The sequence below is a fragment of the Calonectris borealis genome, chromosome 5, assembly GCF_964195595.1.
Source record: "Calonectris borealis chromosome 5, bCalBor7.hap1.2, whole genome shotgun sequence".
Classification (NCBI taxonomy): Eukaryota; Metazoa; Chordata; class Aves; order Procellariiformes; family Procellariidae; genus Calonectris; species Calonectris borealis.
The window spans coordinates 17,513,449-17,531,415 of NC_134316.1; the positions used below are offsets into that span (position 1 = coordinate 17,513,449).

General features: G+C 36.5%; 1 protein-coding gene across 2 annotated transcripts in view; it reads right to left on the bottom strand.

Moving 5' to 3' along the window:
* Positions 1 to 1,261: 1,261 nt before the first annotated feature.
* Positions 1,262 to 17,967, bottom strand: part of PPP4R4 (protein phosphatase 4 regulatory subunit 4) — an 86,037-nt gene continuing 69,331 nt past the window's right edge. For both annotated transcript variants that reach the window (XM_075151184.1, XM_075151183.1), the window contains 9 exons: positions 13,572 to 13,716; positions 12,628 to 12,669; positions 12,462 to 12,536; positions 10,048 to 10,123; positions 9,566 to 9,646; positions 9,132 to 9,225; positions 8,611 to 8,681; positions 7,477 to 7,615; positions 1,262 to 2,287 (listed from right to left, as the gene is read on the bottom strand). In XM_075151184.1, coding sequence (XP_075007285.1) covers positions 2,263 to 2,287; positions 7,477 to 7,615; positions 8,611 to 8,681; positions 9,132 to 9,225; positions 9,566 to 9,646; positions 10,048 to 10,123; positions 12,462 to 12,536; positions 12,628 to 12,669; positions 13,572 to 13,716 — 748 coding nt within the window. In that variant the 3' untranslated portion in view covers positions 1,262 to 2,262. The remainder of the gene's footprint in view (positions 2,288 to 7,476; positions 7,616 to 8,610; positions 8,682 to 9,131; positions 9,226 to 9,565; positions 9,647 to 10,047; positions 10,124 to 12,461; positions 12,537 to 12,627; positions 12,670 to 13,571; positions 13,717 to 17,967) is intronic.

The window sequence follows — 17,967 nt, forward strand, 5'->3', positions numbered from 1 at the left end:
GACTCTGGTATCTGACTAGACTATGACGGTGCATCTAACCTAACTCCACACTGCAATATGAATGTACCTAGAAAGAAAGAGAATCACTCCTTCTTGCCTCTGAATAATTAATAGGAGGAATGTTGCTATAGAGAACCACTCAGTGTACAGTTGACCTCCAGCTGTTATTCTGAGTTGCAGGTAAAAACAACGCTACGAAGGGTTCAAAAGTATTGGTGCTGTCCAACAGAAGTAACCCAGAAGTAAACAGCCCCAAAAAAGATTGCTGTGATGGAGGTCTGTAGTGTGAAGGACTGATGAAAGTATACACGAGAAAGCAGGAGTATTGTACAAGGAAGATGCGCAGACCAAAAAATGTCTAAATAGAGCAGCTGAAGATTACACAGCAGGAATTTAATACATTGTAGGGTTATTGAGTGGAGCACGTGTTATCAGCATTAAATAAATTAATCAGTTAAAAATGAGAAATGACAGCCAATAAGAAACAAATGACAGACTGTATACAGAAATTACATGCTTATTAAGGGGAGAAATAGTTTGGATTCAAGTTTCTGAACTTACTGGCTGTTCTGCATTGCTCTAGTAAAGGCATCTGAGGGTCAAACACAGTTTTGAGTCCTGTCCTGCAGCTGGGTACTGCTGATCTGAGTTTGGTCCCTGGCAGAAGTCAGACTGAGAACAGATTGAACAGTCTCCTGTGGCCCATGGGTGAGCAGCTGTAGCTGGCACGTTGAGTTAGTTGTCCCTGGGGACCTGGGAGTATCTGCTTTCATTAGTGAGACAAAAGCAGAACCTGGGAGGAGTCAGCATAGGTCATCTGTATATCTGCATCAATATTGCATGTTAAACATCATAATACTTGAAGAAGCTTTTAAAGAAATCTGTGATTTACAAGATCCTACGCCAGGCTGCAGAACAAACCAAAAACTTGAATGTTTCCACAGAATCCAAACAATGTCTGTGACTAAAGACAGAGAATACACCTAAATCCAACTGCAGTGTAAGAAGCTTAAAAATTCAGACAGTGAAACACTGCTAAATCCAAAGACACATCTTGTACTTCACACAAGACAGCATACATCCAGCATTATTACTATTTAAAATAAATACCTTCTATAGGTAAATGCTTTTATTTAATTATAAAAGATGCCCTGAGAAATTTTTTTTTCAAGAACATGCATGTACAGCATTGTCCTACGTTTTATTTTGAGTAAATCATCATTCATATTTTTACATTATAAAAAGTAACCACACACGCATATGCATTCACAGATCAGATCATCTTTATCATACACCAATAAATTTTAAAAACCACATATTTCTGATATCAATATATTTATGCTGCTTCCATTTTGAAATAGAGAAGCTGACAATAGCTTCATAGGCTCTCTCTCAAGTATTGGCATAAATAGAACTTTTTAAAATAGAATTGCATGTTTTTCCACAGACAAATTTTGATAGAAACATTAGCGTTAATACAAACAAATGCAGATGACATCACTGAAGCATGATAGCTTGCAACAGCAGCTGATTAAAAACTAGATTCATCGTTATAAATTATTTAAGTGAAAATACAATCTGAAATACTAAAAATTAAAACAAGTATTTATACAACAAAACTTATGAAATAAAACTTTTTTTTATATCATCTGGAGACATCTGCTTTTAGATTGCTTTGAAAATTACACAGGATTTTTATGAACTTTACTTAGTACTTGTAAAAACATTACCTCCAAATTCACAGCACAATGCTACTGAAGTTTATGTTTTTTATAGACTGATCAATGGTTCTGGACTTTGGTCTTAAATTAGGTTTGAAGGTTCTTTAAAATGTGGGATTACTTTTTCATATTCGTAACAATTCCTTCTCTTTCTTGCATAAAACATGGGTGCTAAGAATTGCTAAAATTGTAAATAAGCCAATTAAGTAATGGATATGTGCATTCTAAATCCAAGAATTTGAACTACAAAGGCATAATTGAAGAAAACAAAACCCTCTCTTTAGCCACAGCAGTTAAGAGCACATAGCTGAAGTTATATTTCATAACATTTCACTACAACGTTAGAATTCTGCAACCATTACATTACTTATCGGAACATATTTTACAGCTTGGGATTTTATTTAAAAGATAAAAAGTTTTAAGATTGCAAGATGCATTTTATTCATTCCAGGCATTAGAGTCCCATCTGCTGCTCCCACCTTATCACACCAGAACGTTGCTTCCACCGGCCTCTGGTTCCCTTCTTTTTCTGTCAGAAGATCTAAGAGTTTGATTTTCTGTTTTTTCTTCATACAAAAGAAGAAACACACATAATATGTTGTTGCTATGTTATTAAATAACATAACATAATAAACTGCTATTGCATGCAACATTTTAATATAGCTGCTGTACTTCAAAAATTACTAGCTGCTCTACTGCACCCACTGAAAGAGCCAAATGGACACATTCTGAGGGCATTCTTCACAAGAAGGGTGTGTTTCTCCATTAAGTTTTCTACAGAAGGTCATGTAGAGATCCCTCTAAGTGAGACAGTTAAGGTAGTACAAGCAGTCTACTCATGGCTACAAATAATGCCAGAGGTCTCCAACTTAACCCATGATAAAATCTGGGGAAAGTGGAGACAGAGGAGAGAGAGAAGCTTAGAGCTCTTTACAGTGTTACTTCTAGGTCTTCTGTTCATCATGTCACTTGGGCAATTTCTGTACTTTTCATAGGCTTAATTTTTTAATCTTTAAATATACTGTTCTTCAGCTTCGCAGAGCTGGAGCTATGTCAATTAACAACTGTTTGTAATGGTCAGAGATCTTTGGAAGAACAGGGCTTTTAGAACTCTGTGGAAGTATTTGCACCAATATTTTACAATACCATTTACAAACAAAGCAAGATATTGTTTTGTTTCACTTTTTTAAAATTGCTGATGGAATCTTTCATGATAATACATCAGTGTTAGGATACCTACTAGCTTCATCTTAGAAATGGCACCTAAATCACATGCCAGTCCCACTGGACCTCAGAACTCTTACCAGCTTAAACGGCAGAAGGAAAACATGATTAGAAGCTGTAAGTAACCAATTCAAAGTGTAGTAGATCAGTGGCAGAATTACTTCATCTTGTGCTCAACTTTCTAAGCAATTATATGACTGGATGAAAGACGCTACTTTAAGATACTTATGCATATAATTGTTACAACATGGTCACACACCAATGTGGATGTCTTAAAGGTCAGTTGTGGACATCTTATAAAATACTGATACCAATTTATTATTAAGAAATTGATTTCTATGCAACAATGAATCTACTCCCACTTTTTACAGGATGGAAAACCTGCACCCCTCATTCTTGAACTAGGTTTTAATTGAAAGTGAAATAAAATCAGGCACTATCTGTATGTCTATAGGCAAGATGCAAAATTCTTAAATGCTCTCTATAAAGCTGGATATTTTTATTGATAAATCTATAAAGTTCTGGAAAATAGTTTTAACCAATTACATATTGAAATCAGTCATATTACAGTAATGTAAATTCAAGCAAAACAGCAATTCTCATCCTAAAAGAAAATATCTTAATCCCATAAAACTGAAAACATTTAAAAGAAGATAATAAAGCTACATAGCATAATAATACAAGATTGGACTACTTGATGGAACGCAATGTTTATGAATCATGTCAATTTCTGCACTAGGATGATTCATGATCTAACTGGCAACTCTGCAGCAGAAAATCAGAAAAGCACATTTGTGCCGCAAATTGATTTAAGTAAAGTCTCTTGTGGGATGAAATACTCAACCAGTGCCCTTTGTGATTCTTTCCTATTCCATGAAGTGCTTAAAATCAGGTACTCATCTCTTTTGTGATTCCACCATTAAGTTATACGGGTGCATCTTCAGCATAATTCTTGCTTTTTCTATTGTCTGAGTATTACCTAAGGTCTAGTAAATGACACCAAAGCTAATGGTCATTTTCTTGTCACCTGCCTGTGAGCACTGGAACAGGATTTACTGAGATTTTCTTTTTCTTGCATCTACATTATTTTTAAAAAGAGGGAATATTTTAATTGGCACAAATATCTCTGAAATGGGACAAACAAAATGTTTGAACTCATGAGTATGGTAAGTAAAGACGTTAGTTCTGCACCAAAATAACTGGGTTTTGAAAAGTTCCTGGAACAACATGAATATATGAAATCAGAAATTCTTTATCCCTGCAAACTGCACCATATTGTCAAAAGTGAACATTTGCCAATATTCAGTAGAGCAGTTTTACGGAAAAGATTACACTTAAGCAATTAAATAATATTTTGTCCAAACATACATCACTTTGAACTAAGAATCATTAATTATATCTGTTGATATTTTAATTATTAAACAACATATTACTGTCCAGTCTTCCATTCTTCACAAACACACATAATTACTTAGAAAAAGAAACATATTAGAAGTTACCTTACTCATGCTGAAGAGCCAATAAACTAAAAGCTAGGACTTGCCAGAATTAAGATAGTCAGTGAAATGTTTAACCAGCACATATGTAAATTTACATGATGATATAGTCTAAATATATACTCAATTATTATTTTCTCATAAGTTTCCTGCCTTATTGAGTGCATAGATGGTGACACACATTTATGAGCATGTATTCAATTGCAACTCTCATTGTACAATTTTCAAATTCTTCTCTCAGTAAGTGTCATTTCTGTCAACTGCTTATATATTTGAATGTTAAATTTTTCCATCTTTCAAGTCAGCAAATAATGTTTCCTTGGAACTGACTTTTTTTGTATTTTAGTATGTGTATATTTAGCACCAGGACTGACTTTCTGAACAAAAGAAAGATAAAAGAGGTACACCTAAACATACCTGTGGTCAACAAGGTTATGCGGATGAACGCAGTTACCATCAACCATTCCTGTATCTGTATCTCTTAATATCTCCTTATAGAGCTGCTCCATTTTTTTATGAAAACAATTAAGTATTGGACTAGATTACAATAAAGAAATTGAATCTACAGTGCAGCAGATATTATACCAACTTGAGAGATCTGTTTTCCCACAAGAACACAGAACATTAAAACTCTCATTCAGAGCTAAATGTAGGTCATCCTAAGCCTGCTCTTCTTTCTCCAGAAATGTTTTTCCTCCCCGAGTAGACCCTCTTGGCTTCTGACACTGTGCAGTTTAGGGACTTTCTGAACCAGAGAAAGCATCCAGATCATTGTGTTTGATCAGATACCTACTTTCAAGTAGTCTGCTGTTAAGGGATTCACTTGGGAATGGTACATCGAGACTTGAATCTGAGTCTCTTACATTCCACTTTCCTGCCTGAAGACAAAGGTACAAACTGCTGTGTGGGTCTTTTTTTGTCCTTTTGTATTCAAACAAAAGATATCAGTTTTATTTTAAGTGACAGATATAAAAACCTTTGAAATTTGGAAAAGTTTTATGTGATGTAAAAAATATGTCTAACTAATCTTTGCATTTAACTGCTTTGTGAATATTAATCCATTTATTTTCCCCAAATCCTTGTGAGACAGATGAGTAATTGGAATTTCTACAATGGTTGCTAAAAAAATTTACAACTAATTTTCTGGCTTTAAAGAGAGGGAATAGAAGTATACAGTGATGAGGGTGAAAGCACATGAGTTTTTGAGCACACTTAATTTTTGAAACTATGTAGCACTGTATGTCATTTTATGTACGCAAAATACACTTCCCATTTACTTTATAGATAGTTGAAAATGTCAGCATGTCTACTAATCCAACTGCTGAGTTTGAAATCATGCACTTTGAAATAAGTGACCACCTAATGATCACCTATAAAAAGTCTGAAGTAAGTATCGTGGGTAATATTTAAGAGAAGGCATTAGACTCTGGCAAAGACAGGGATAGAGTGCAATTTGACTTGGCACCTAAGGTACTTCTGCTGTGAAACCACTGACTCAACACAAACAGTCCACCTCCATTCACTACTTATCTTCCAATCTTTTCTACAAAGAAAAGGCAGTTTTAAAAACTGCGTATAGGTCACTATGCAAGCTTCATTTCATTCCATAACAAATTTATCTTGAAAAGTGAAGGTGGTAAAATTCCAGTAGAAAAAACCCTATGTGATCACAGAGCAAGAGACTTATCATAATATAATGTATACAAGTAGCTGAATGCAAGGTGTTCAGAGAACTTTTTTTTACATTTGTTAAACTTTTGAGTGTTTTGTTTTACAATTTAGGAATTTATATCTGTGAATAAAGTTGGGGGGGTTGTCTTGGTTTGTTTTTTAAAGGAACCTGAAAATACTGAAGTGGAAAAATATGAGTTCATACAGATACCAAAGTCACCAGAAAGGACCACTCAAGACATCATTATTACTCTTGTTTCCTCTTTATACCTGGGAAACCAGTGTAAGGTGCTTCCTCTTTCCTATCTGGTGCAGGCTCCATATCTCAGCTTCATTATCTTTGACCTTCAAGTCATAGCCTCACATTCTGGACTCTCCTTTCATTCTTGGTCTCTCATACCTATTCTGACTTCCAAGGCCCAGCTTGCATTTCCCCATACTTTTCAGCTTCTAGTTCTAGTTTCTATTACACTTAAGTCTATTTTTCCCAAACAACCTCCTTTTCTTGCTATAGCTGGCTCCTTACCTTTCTCCATTCTGCCTTGGCTAAGAAAGCAAATCTCTGATAGCAAAGAAAAATCTCAGTTTGAGCACCCAAAATTACAGCTAGTCCAATGATAGTAATTTAGAACTACAAGTTATAGCGTAAAAGGAATCTGCAGGGAATTAGCTGCTAGAGTCTACAGAGACTTGACTGAGTAAGTACACATCACAGCGATTTTCTAAGACTGTTACACTTTTATCACAGGAGCAAACAAATTCATCTTTGATTTTGTTCCTGCAAAACATTGAACAGTTTAGGCTGATGTTTAAAGAAAATCAGCCAGATGGAGATGCCTAGCATCAAATTTTTTTTATCTAAATGGTTAAGGTAACGCAAAGAAGGCAGTATTAACAACAAGTAGCACTATTAGTTCATCATAACTCTCAAAATTCATCATGAAATTGTTACATAATAATACATAAACATACATAAGCACATAAAAAGAAGGAAAAGGAAAAATTAAATCATCTAACAATACATACATTCTATTTCTCCAACTACAGGCAGCTAAATCACTGTGACTGTAGTTATTATATATCAAATGCACTAACCTTCACTTTGTCCCATTCCACCCTCCCCATAATGTACCAGCTGAATGCAAACATGTGCAGGAGAAACAATGTGATAGACTAATTAAAAGGGAACACAATCTTAAAAACACTTGTAATTGCACATATCGCATTTCTACCCTGTTATTTTAGTATTTCAAAATCTGGGCGCAGAAGTATCATAAATATAGGCTTAATTTTACATGGCTCTTTTGAGTTCCCTTTGAAAATGTTACCCATAAGCTTGATTTAACCTTTTGTTAACCACTTACATGCTCATCTTTCGGGATTGACTCTCCTTATTTCCATTGGTTTTTTGGTCAGCTGAGTTAAACAAGTTGCGAGAAGAAGAACTGGAAGGGAAGGCAGCATTCCCAGTATTACCTGTAGAATGAGTCCGGAATGAATCATCTGAAATAAAGAGTTGCAGTTTAGACAAAGAATTTTGTCTGCAAAAAATACACAGTGAACAGAGTAATAATAATAGAAGTAATTATAATAATAATAGAAGTAGTAATAATAGTAGCAGTAATAATAATAGAAGTAATAGAATAAGAGTGAACAGAATGAGCTGTTTTTCCTGTGGTAATAATGGCATATTTCCTACAGCAATCCAAAAGTTTAACTTTCTGTAAGGGAATGGTTTCAACTTAATGTTTCTTCAAGTATTTTTATGAAAAAACACTAAATAAAAATAATTAGAAGACACATTTTGGAAGAGAAGATTAATACATTTAATATATGAAAATAGTGGGATTTAATTGGCCCATCTTTAGTTGCTTAAAATTTAGTTATTTCATCTAAGCTAATTGTCTAGTGTCTATTGGTAATGAATGGAAAAAGACAGGTTCCTCTAGGAAGGAATTAATCTCATTCTAGTCTTTAATCATCCAAACTCTTCAACAGCAAATGGACAGAGAGGCATTTCCCGACAGCAGTTTCTCTTCCCTAGTTCAGTAGAAGTTATATATCATACCCCTTTCCTCACGTAAAATGGGTGGAGCCAAATTGCAAAACCAATGTTTTTATGACATCCAAAATGCCAATCAAGAAATGCCAAACTAATTTTTCTTTTACTACTTCTAAATGTAACTTTAAACAAACATGTAACAAAAAAAAACAAAAAAAAAAGAATCTGAAAAATAGAAAAAAGGTCTAAAATGAACATCTGCAATTGATAAGCGTTTATGCAAAACAAAACCAAGTATTACAATTCTTCAAGTTTAAGGAATTTATTTGCCTTTCTGAAAAATAAACTGACTAGCGCCTAAGTGCTCAAACATATTGGATACCTATTATTCTATGTTAGGAGTATGATATCTTACAGTATGATTGTTTAATGGGGCCCACGTATTTAGCACCCACACAAAAAACTAATGTAAAATATAATATAACAACCTACTTACCACTAAAGGATAACATACAACTCTTTCCCATTCCTGATACTGAAGATGTATATCCTGTAGTAGAGCTTTTACTTAAAAAACAAACAAAACAAAACCAACTTGCTCATTACAGAAAGCGTTCTTCTAATTGTATCATCCTGCTGTTTCATATTTGAGGTTATTTCTGAGTTTATATGAAAAAAATAAATGAAAAAGTTATGCTGAAATTTCTTTAAGAAATGTATGAATTTAGATTTAGCAGTTCATATTGAAAAATATTTTTAATATATGATAAAAGTGACACACATTAACTTAAAAGGAATTCATAAGAATTTGTAGGTTTCAGCATGCCTTAAAATGGTATTTCTTCCCTCAGTTCAAAACTGCATATCTTAATCAATTAAACAGGATGCTGAAAATTTAGGTCACAATTCAGTGAGCACATGACTACTTTCATAGATTCATGTGCATATAATTTCATAACAGTTGTCTATTAGGTAAACAGTTGCCTATGAGGTAAGCAATGAAGATAACAAAGATACTTAGGACACTTGTCTATGTTGCTGTATTTTGGATGTAATGCTTGAGTACTGAAAGACTGGCTTCGAACCAACTTGGATTTCTTGTCTTCTTTGCCTAAAATTAGAAGTTGTATAATTTTTTAACATGGATATCATTGCATTTCCTCAGTAATTAAGAACACTTTCTAATATAATTTTCTGTCAACCTATGCTAGCTGAAGGAACTGATTTAAATACTTCAATAACAATAAACAAACCTTATGTCACCTATTTATATACTAAAGAATAAAATAAAACTCAAACCCATAGAAAACACATTCAGTTCTAGGAGTGAAATCTTTTCTATGTGCACTAGGTGAAACTCTGGCCCACAAATGCCAACAGCAGCTTTGCTGGGTTTTAACCTGCTGCTGTGAGATTAAAGCATTCTAGAAGAGTTTTTAAAGAGTTCTTACCTGCTGATGTACCAGAAGAGCTTCCAGGAACAGAGAGTGTGATACTTTTTGCCAACACTGATGATGTTTTACTGTCTCTACCTAAAAAAAAGTCTAGTATAAATACTTCTCTCTTAAAGCTTAACTTTAAATAAAGAAAGAGGACATAACATATCACAGTCCTGGGGTAAACAGTAATAATATCTAATCCAGTGCTACTAACACTTCAGAAATAGTACAGACAAGTACTTACATTACATTGCAAAATGAAAAATACCAGAGAACTAAAACTGTCATGTATTTTATTAATACAGCCAAAAGTCTTCCTTCTCATATAATGAGGCCAGTTTTCATAAATATCTTTAGAAATATATATAAAAAAATATATTGCCACTTTCTACTGCTATTTACTGTATAAAGTGTCTCTTCTGCTCCCTTCTCTTTTACCTTTGTGGAAGAGTAATGCATGCACAAACAATATGTACACAAATAAACAAACTTACGCTTCTTTTCAAACATTTTATCATTAATATTTGTAGATCTTCCTTCATTTTGCTGCTTCTCCTTTTCTAATTGTTCCTAAAAAAATGAATAATTTTCTTAGGTATTACTCAGAAAAAAATAAATAAATTGTGTTTCAATTAGGGATTGCTTCCAAATCACCAAAATAACAGTTAATTTCTACTCTCTCCTGCTATTAGTACAACCCCTAGTGAATATCCAGAGAACCAATTAAATAGTACAGAATGAAATTAAGATACATATCCTATATAAAAATCATACTAGAAAAAGTTGACTTTAATTATGAAGGAACCTCAGAGTTGAAGTTCATATTTATAACTTACTATTAAAATTATGCCTGCTTTTTTTTTTTTTAATGTAAAAAGATACAGAAGTTGGCAGCTGACAATGTAGAATTTTTGTGCTACACAGATACTCTGATAATAGAACTGGCAATATTTTTAATTCAAATATACAATTCAATGAAAATGTTTTTCTCAAATGGTAAGGTGTGTCACATATGCTCAAACTTTTTAAAGGTCTAAAATTAACATCTGCAGTTGATAAGCCTTTATGCAAAACAAACCCAAGTATTACAATTCTCCAAGTTTAAGGAATTTCTTTGCCTTTCTGTAATATTAGCTAGCCTTAGAATACCTTTTGAGAACACATCCATAGACAGAAGACAGTGTTAACACACCTAGATCAATAATTTCAAAAGCCAATACTTGCTTCAGGATTCTTGGTGAATCGGTATCATCCAACTTCAAAAAGCTATATAATATTAGTTTATTATCTGTACTACGTTCATAATAAAAAGTGCCAAGTGAACCATAATTGTTCCACTCACTTTTTTCATTTCACTCTAATTACTATCCAAGTTAAAATAAAAAAAAAAAAAAAAGACGTAATTGATTCAGGTCAAGGTTGCTGGCATATAGTTTCTACTAAGTCAATTACTAAATTAAGGAAACTTATTAACATATTCAGTATTAAAATCCGTAGCAGTCAGATACATTTAACTGGGTTCAATGGCTCCTCGCCTATTTGAGACTGCAACATGTCACAATTTACTGTGTACATCTCCAGTTCCTCAAAAGCATGCCTCTCACAGACAATGCTTAATGAGACCTTTGTGATACAGAAGGGCTGCCCTTCTGGCATCAATGGGATATATCATAAAAATACAGGTGCTCTTCTGAAGCCTAGCTGTAGAAACAGGGTAAAAATTAATGTTATCGTAAAATACATAATAACACAGAGTGCACTGGAGGCTATTTTACCACAGCCCCAAATGCTTTCACTATAAAAACATTAATTGTATCTACCTAAGAACCGCTAGAGCTAAGTTCAAGTCTTTGAATAAGTGTATGCAGGACCTGAGAACAAAGCTTGAACCTTTGGCTCGAGCTAATGGGAGGTGGCAAGAAGTACATGAACAAGTATCATGAACTGAGAAAATCAACTGCCCAAGAGAAGGCCTGCAGTACCTATTGACATCAAAGTGGGCCACAAACATAGGCTCTGTAGCAATTCCAAAGAGGAAAAAGTGACATTTTTTGGACAGTCTTGAACCTGTTCTGGTTCTCTACAGAGGAGTTCAATTCCTGTAAGTCAGAGGAACCATGCTAATGAAATTCGGCCTTCTAAATCCTATCAGCCGCTTAGCTTCTCCCACCTTAGGCTGGAGGGGAGGCAGCAGAAGGGAGGACTGCAGTAATCTAATTTAGGCTTTGTGAAGATGTAGTAGGCTATGTAGTGAAACACCTGCCACAGATTTTGCTTACAGCCATGTAAGTGAACTGAATAGTTTCGTAAGTTGGAAAAGCATTCTGCAGACTTCTCTTCCAAATCCTAAGTAACTTGTAGCTCCTTTTGCTCTATACAACCCTCCTGCCAGGCTGCAGATGTCAATGGCCTTTATTTCTTTTTTTCTGGCTAACAGGAAAGCTTGTAACACACAGAGCCTCCTTTGGCTTCCTTGGCACAAAAGAAGTTATGACATTAATTTCTTTGCCTATGGAAACTGTATATGAATTCTGAGGTGTTTCATTATTCTATTTATTATGTTATACATGCCTGACAAATTGCTAAGCTCCCTCAAAAAGAGTTCATACAGGTGTATGGAAGGGCTTGGGATTTTAGAACTATAGAGGCATCAAGCATGAGTATTTTTCAAGAAATTCCAGTTTGCCTTTCTAATTGATACAGCAAAATTTAGGTAGTAAAGAAAAGGAAGTTATATGTTACTTTGAAGAACTTAATCCTATTGTAAAGTGTAAAATGAAAACACACACAGATCATGAACCTACCAGCTCTCTCCATAATATGCACTTCCCCTACCTTAAAATTATTGCCTCATTAATATTTAGCTAAAACTATTAAAAAAAGGACAGATTGTACTGATAAAATATACCATTTCCAAAAGGAGATGTTCTTGTCTCTCTTTTTCTTGATCCAATAAATCATTTTCGTAAAATCTTTTCTGAAACTTCAAAATAAAATCAATAAAAATAAAAAAATCACTACATGAAAATGGAATTAAAAGTACGTGGTAAGTATTAAAGTTAGTAAGTACTTACAGCATCTACAGAGATCTCCATTCTGTCCAATTCTAACACTGTCTATAAAGAAAATCAAAACATCCTTACTCAATAGCATGCCACACTTTTAACTAAAAAACTGTCTAGATAAGAAGCTTAGAACAGTGGTATTCAAAATTAAACATGCCTTTTCTTCCTAAACATTTGAAGCCTATGCTTGTATTTTTGTGCTACAAATGCAGTTCAAAACTGTCAGAGAGTATTCTCAGAGCCCTGCTGAGACTCATAATGAAGAACTACTACACTATCTATATGGAACTCAAAATACACTCAAGGAAAGCACAGAAGCATGAACGGCTAGAGCATGGACCTAGGAACCAAGACTGAAAAAACAACTCAGGAATCTATGAATAAGCCAGGATGCTCCAGGCAGGTGTTCATCCAATCTCTCCTGCAGACTGGCTCTATAAGGAAGCCACCTACTTTAGCTACTTCACTTCATGGCTTCTTTGAGACTAAGCGTGGGCATCCCTTAAAGATGTACTTCTTCATGAATATTCACATTACAAAGACATTTGTAACATTTCAAAATCCTGCAAATCCTTTATCTGTATATTGTAAAATAATTACAAGATATCTCTACCTCAAAGACTTGATCATTTTTACTAGAGTCAACCTTTAATCCTATCTTTAGTCCTCTGCTATTTTTTCACAAATGGTCATCGAGGTGAAATCCTGAATCCCAGCCATCAGAAAATAACTGCAATATAAGTAACAACCAAGGAAACACCAACTCTCTTACACTTGACAGAATGCACTATACTACATCTTCTCTTAATTGTTCAGAATTACATAAGAGACGATAGAATTCTTTAGTCTCCTGTTCTTACATTAAGAGAATCAACAGAAAGCGTAACTTTGATCTTCTTAACTTTTAATGATAACCCCCAAACAAAATGCTCCTGGAAAAGAAAAATGCTTACTCTTTTTACAATAGTCAGGACATCTTTGTCTTTCTCTTGACACAAAAGTTTCCTTATACATAATTCCAACTGCTGAAGTAAATGTTTATCAGTGGGAATTTTCAGAGTAGATTTAACTTTTGGCAACAAATAGCATAGCTTCATTCTACAAAAAAAAAAAAAGTAAATATTCACCTTTTGATACAGATGTTTAATAAACATTATTAATTTTTCTATTGCATGCTAGCATTTGACATGAGATAATTAAGTTAGTAGGCCTTATTTTTCAGAAATGATTGTTGCTTATGTGTTGTTCCCAGACATACTGTAACATTTTCAAAACTTCTCCATAGATCGGGACTATGGAGAAAGCCAATAAAGATTTCTTTGGTTTGTTTTTTTTTTTTTTTTAACCTAGAAAGATAAGCAGACCTCTAGATTTTCAAAATTATTTACACACATAACTCTATCAGGTACCTAAATACCCTGGAAACCTGGTCCATCAGTACAAAGGAGCCTAAGTCTCACCAAAAATCATGTAACTGCAGTTCCGCACAACTGCAAGGATGAAGGTGTATCAGATAGACTACAAGGATTTAATTATTTACTGGCTCCTAAAAGAAGAAAGCCCTTCTTCCCCCTACCCTATCTCCCTGCTTCTGAATGGAGGCTGCCCCTGCTTGTGCTGTCTCTGCCTCTGGCTGGACCTTTCATCAGCTCAGTCAGCCCAACCCTCAACTGACTAACATAGCAGAAAACCAATTTACTTGAGAGGGCACAAAAAAATGAACAGTTTTCTGATGGCTTAACAAGTTTAATCAGCCTAGCCAAAGGTCCAATAAGCACTCCTCAAGACAATAGAAGGGGTGGACAGTGTGGTTAGGAATCAGGATGAAAGAAAAGGCTATGATGCTTGCAAAAGCTGTGAGCTGCTCTATTGACTGAGAATGCAATTTTACATGCAGTAAATTCAGGGAGAAAAATTATTCATATAAAATAACCAAGAAAAGAAACTTAATACCTTTCTGCTCTGACACTGCATGGATATATCTTTGTTACTAGAGTGCCCCTGTGAAGCTCAACTTTGCCTGCTTTCAAACTGAACTGCATAAAGTACTTAGGTGAACTTAACCATGTCTTTTCTGTACTAAGGATTGAAATTGTTCTCAGGGTACCCAGCCCCCTGAGCTGGAAGACAGGGATGGAGAGCAGAATGAAGCCCCCATAATCCAAGGGGAAATGGTTAGTGACCTGCTACACCACTTGACACACACAAGTCTATGGGGCTGGATGGGATCCACCCAAGTGTACTGGGGGAGCTGGCAGAAGTCGTCACCAAGCCACTTTCCATCATTTATCAACAGTCCTGGCTAACCGGGGAGGTCCCAGTTGACTGGAGGTTAGCAAAGGTGATGCCCATCTACAGGAAGGGCTGGAAGGAGGATCCAGGGAACTACAGGTCTGTCAGTCTGACCTCAGTGTCGGGGAAGGTTATGGAGCAGATCACCTGGAGCGCCATCACGCGGGCACGTACAGGACAAACAGGTGATCAGGCCCAGTCAGCATGGGCTTATGAAAGACAGGTCCTGCTTGACTAACCTGATCTCCTTCTGTGACAAGGTGACCCACCTAATAGATGAGGGAAAGGCTGTGGATGTTGTCTACCTGGACTTTAGTAAAGCCTTTGACACCATTTCCCACAGCATTCTCCTGGAGAAACTGCCTGCTCATGGCTTGGACGGGCATACTCTTGGCTGGGTAAAAAACTGGCTGGATGGCTGGGCCCAGAGAGTTGTGGTGAATGGAGTTAAATCCAGTTGGTGACCGGTCACGAGCGGTGCTCCCCAGGGCTCAGTATTGGGGCCGGTCCTGTTCAATATCTTTATCAACGATCTGGACGAGGGGATCGAGTGCTCCCTCAGTAAGTTTGCAGACGACACCAAGCTGGGCGGGAGTGTTGATCTGCTGGAGGGTAGGAAGGCTCTGCAGAGAGACCTGGACAGGCTGGATCGATGGGCTGAGGCCAACTGTATGAGGTTCAACAAGGCCAAGTGCTGGGTCCTGCACTTCGGCCACAACAACCCCAGGCAACACTACAGGCTTGGGGAAGAGCGGCTGGAAAGCTGCCCAGAGGAAAAGGACCTGGGGGTATTGGTCAACAGCCGGCTGAACATGAGCCAGCAGCGTGCCCAGGTGGCCAAGAAGGCCAATGGCATCCTGGCCTGTATCAGAAATAGCGTGGCCAGCAGGAGCAGGGAGGTGATCGTGCCCCTGTACTCGGCACTGGTGAGGCCGCACCTCGAATCCTGTGTTCAGTTTTGGGCCCCTCACTACAAGAAGGACATGGAGGTGCTGGAGCGTGTCCAGAGGAGGGCAATGAAGCTGGTGAAGGGTCTGGAGCACAAGTCTGAGGAGGAGCGGCTGAGGGAACTGGGACTGTTTAGCCTGGAGAAGAGGAGGCTGAGGGGAGACCTCATCGTGCTCTACAACTACCTGAAAGGAGGTTGTAGCGAGGTGGGTGTTGGTCTCTTCTCCCAAGTAACAAGCGATAGGACGAGAGGAAATGGCCTCAAGTTGCGCCAGGGGAGGTTTAGATTGGACATTAGGAAAAATTTCTTTACTGAAAGAGTGGTTAAATGTTGGAACAGGTTGCCCAGGGAAGTGGTTGAGTCACCAACCTTGGAGGTATTTAAAAGATGTGTAGATGTGGTGCTTAGGGACATGGTTTAGTGGTGGACTTGGCAGTGCTAGGTTTACGATTGGACTTGATGATATTAAGTGTCTTTTCCAACCTAAATGATTCTATGATTCTGTGATAATTGATTTGCCTTGATTGCTAGATACTGTTTCTAAACTGGTTATATAAAAAACGTGGCATTGCTTTTTATATCATTAAAACCAAAATGCTCTGCAGATTAAATAAAAAATATATCATATATTTAAGAAAATAAAAATCACTGCATTTGATCAGACTGTAATAGCATATAATATTGAAAAGTTTTAATCTATAGGAATAGATAAAAAACCCCTCAAGAATAATATATGGTGATATTCTCTGCTGTTCTCAGATTCCAGTGGCTTGTGATCAGAGACAGTCCTGTGCCAGAGATGGTAACTTTGTGATTAATAACACTCAAAAAAATTTTCTTATACGAATTCACCTTACTTTTTTTATACCTTCAAAACATTTTAACCTTCGCAACTTCCCATTACAAAGAGTTACACCACTGTATAGAAAGCAAGAATAGTATCTCCCTAAGTTTCTTCTAAAATCATGAGCTAACAACTATGTCTGACTTCTAAGCTTCAGTCCACCACAGACAGTGCATTCCTTTTGTAAAAACTGTTAGGGAACAATCCAGAAAAGAATTATGACAAAATTAATTTTAATGTCAGTTAAGAGATTGGAAGTTATTTCAAGTTTCCATTAAATTTTGATATTGTATCAATAGAGCTTTTAATTAAAATGTTCGTTAAAAGCAATAAGCTACTTCAGATTATATACAGATTTAGTTTATTTAGTTTTAATATAATCCTCTTAACTTAAGGACATGAGACATGAATGTTAACCTATATGCACAGAATGGCTCAGTTTTTAGGTCTGGGATCCTGCTAAATCGAGGTGTGGTAGTTATACTGAAGACAAGGTTTATTTAAACAGTTTCACTTGGTAATAAACTGTTGTTAGTGAAGCTTACTGAATGCACAGATGTATGTGCAAATTATAGAATCATAGAATGGTTTGGGTTGGAAGGGACCTTTAAAGGTCACCTAGTCCAACCCCCCTGCCATGGGTAGGGACATCTTCAACTAGATCAGGTTGCTCAAAGCCCCATCCAACCTGACCTTGAATATTCCCAGGAATGGGGCATCTACCACCTCTCTGGGCAACCTGTGCCAGTGTTTCACCACCCTCATTGTAAAAAATGTCTTCCTCATATTAGTTTAAATCTACCCTCTTTTAGTTTAAAACCATTGCCAGTTGTCCTGTCACAACAGGCCCTGCTAAAAAGTCTGTCCCCATCTTTTTTATAAGCCCCCTTTAAGTACTGAAAGGCTGCAAAAACGTCTTCCCGAAGCCTTCTCTTCTCCAGGCTGAACAACCCCAACCCTCTCAGCCTTTCCTCATAGGAGAGGCATTCCATCCCCTGATCATTTTTGTGGCCCTCCTCTGGACCCGCTCCAACAGGTCCATGTCTTTCCTGTGCTGAGGGCTCCAGAGCTGGACGCAGTACTCCAGGTGGGGTCTCACCAGAGCAGGGTAGAGGGGCAGAATCACCTCCCTCGACCTGCTGGCCACGCTGCTTTTGATGCAGCCTAGGATACGGTTGGCCTTCTGGGCTGCGAGCGCACTTTGCTGGGTCATGTCCAGCTTTTCATCCACCAGTACCCCCAAGTCCTTCTCGACAGGGCTGCT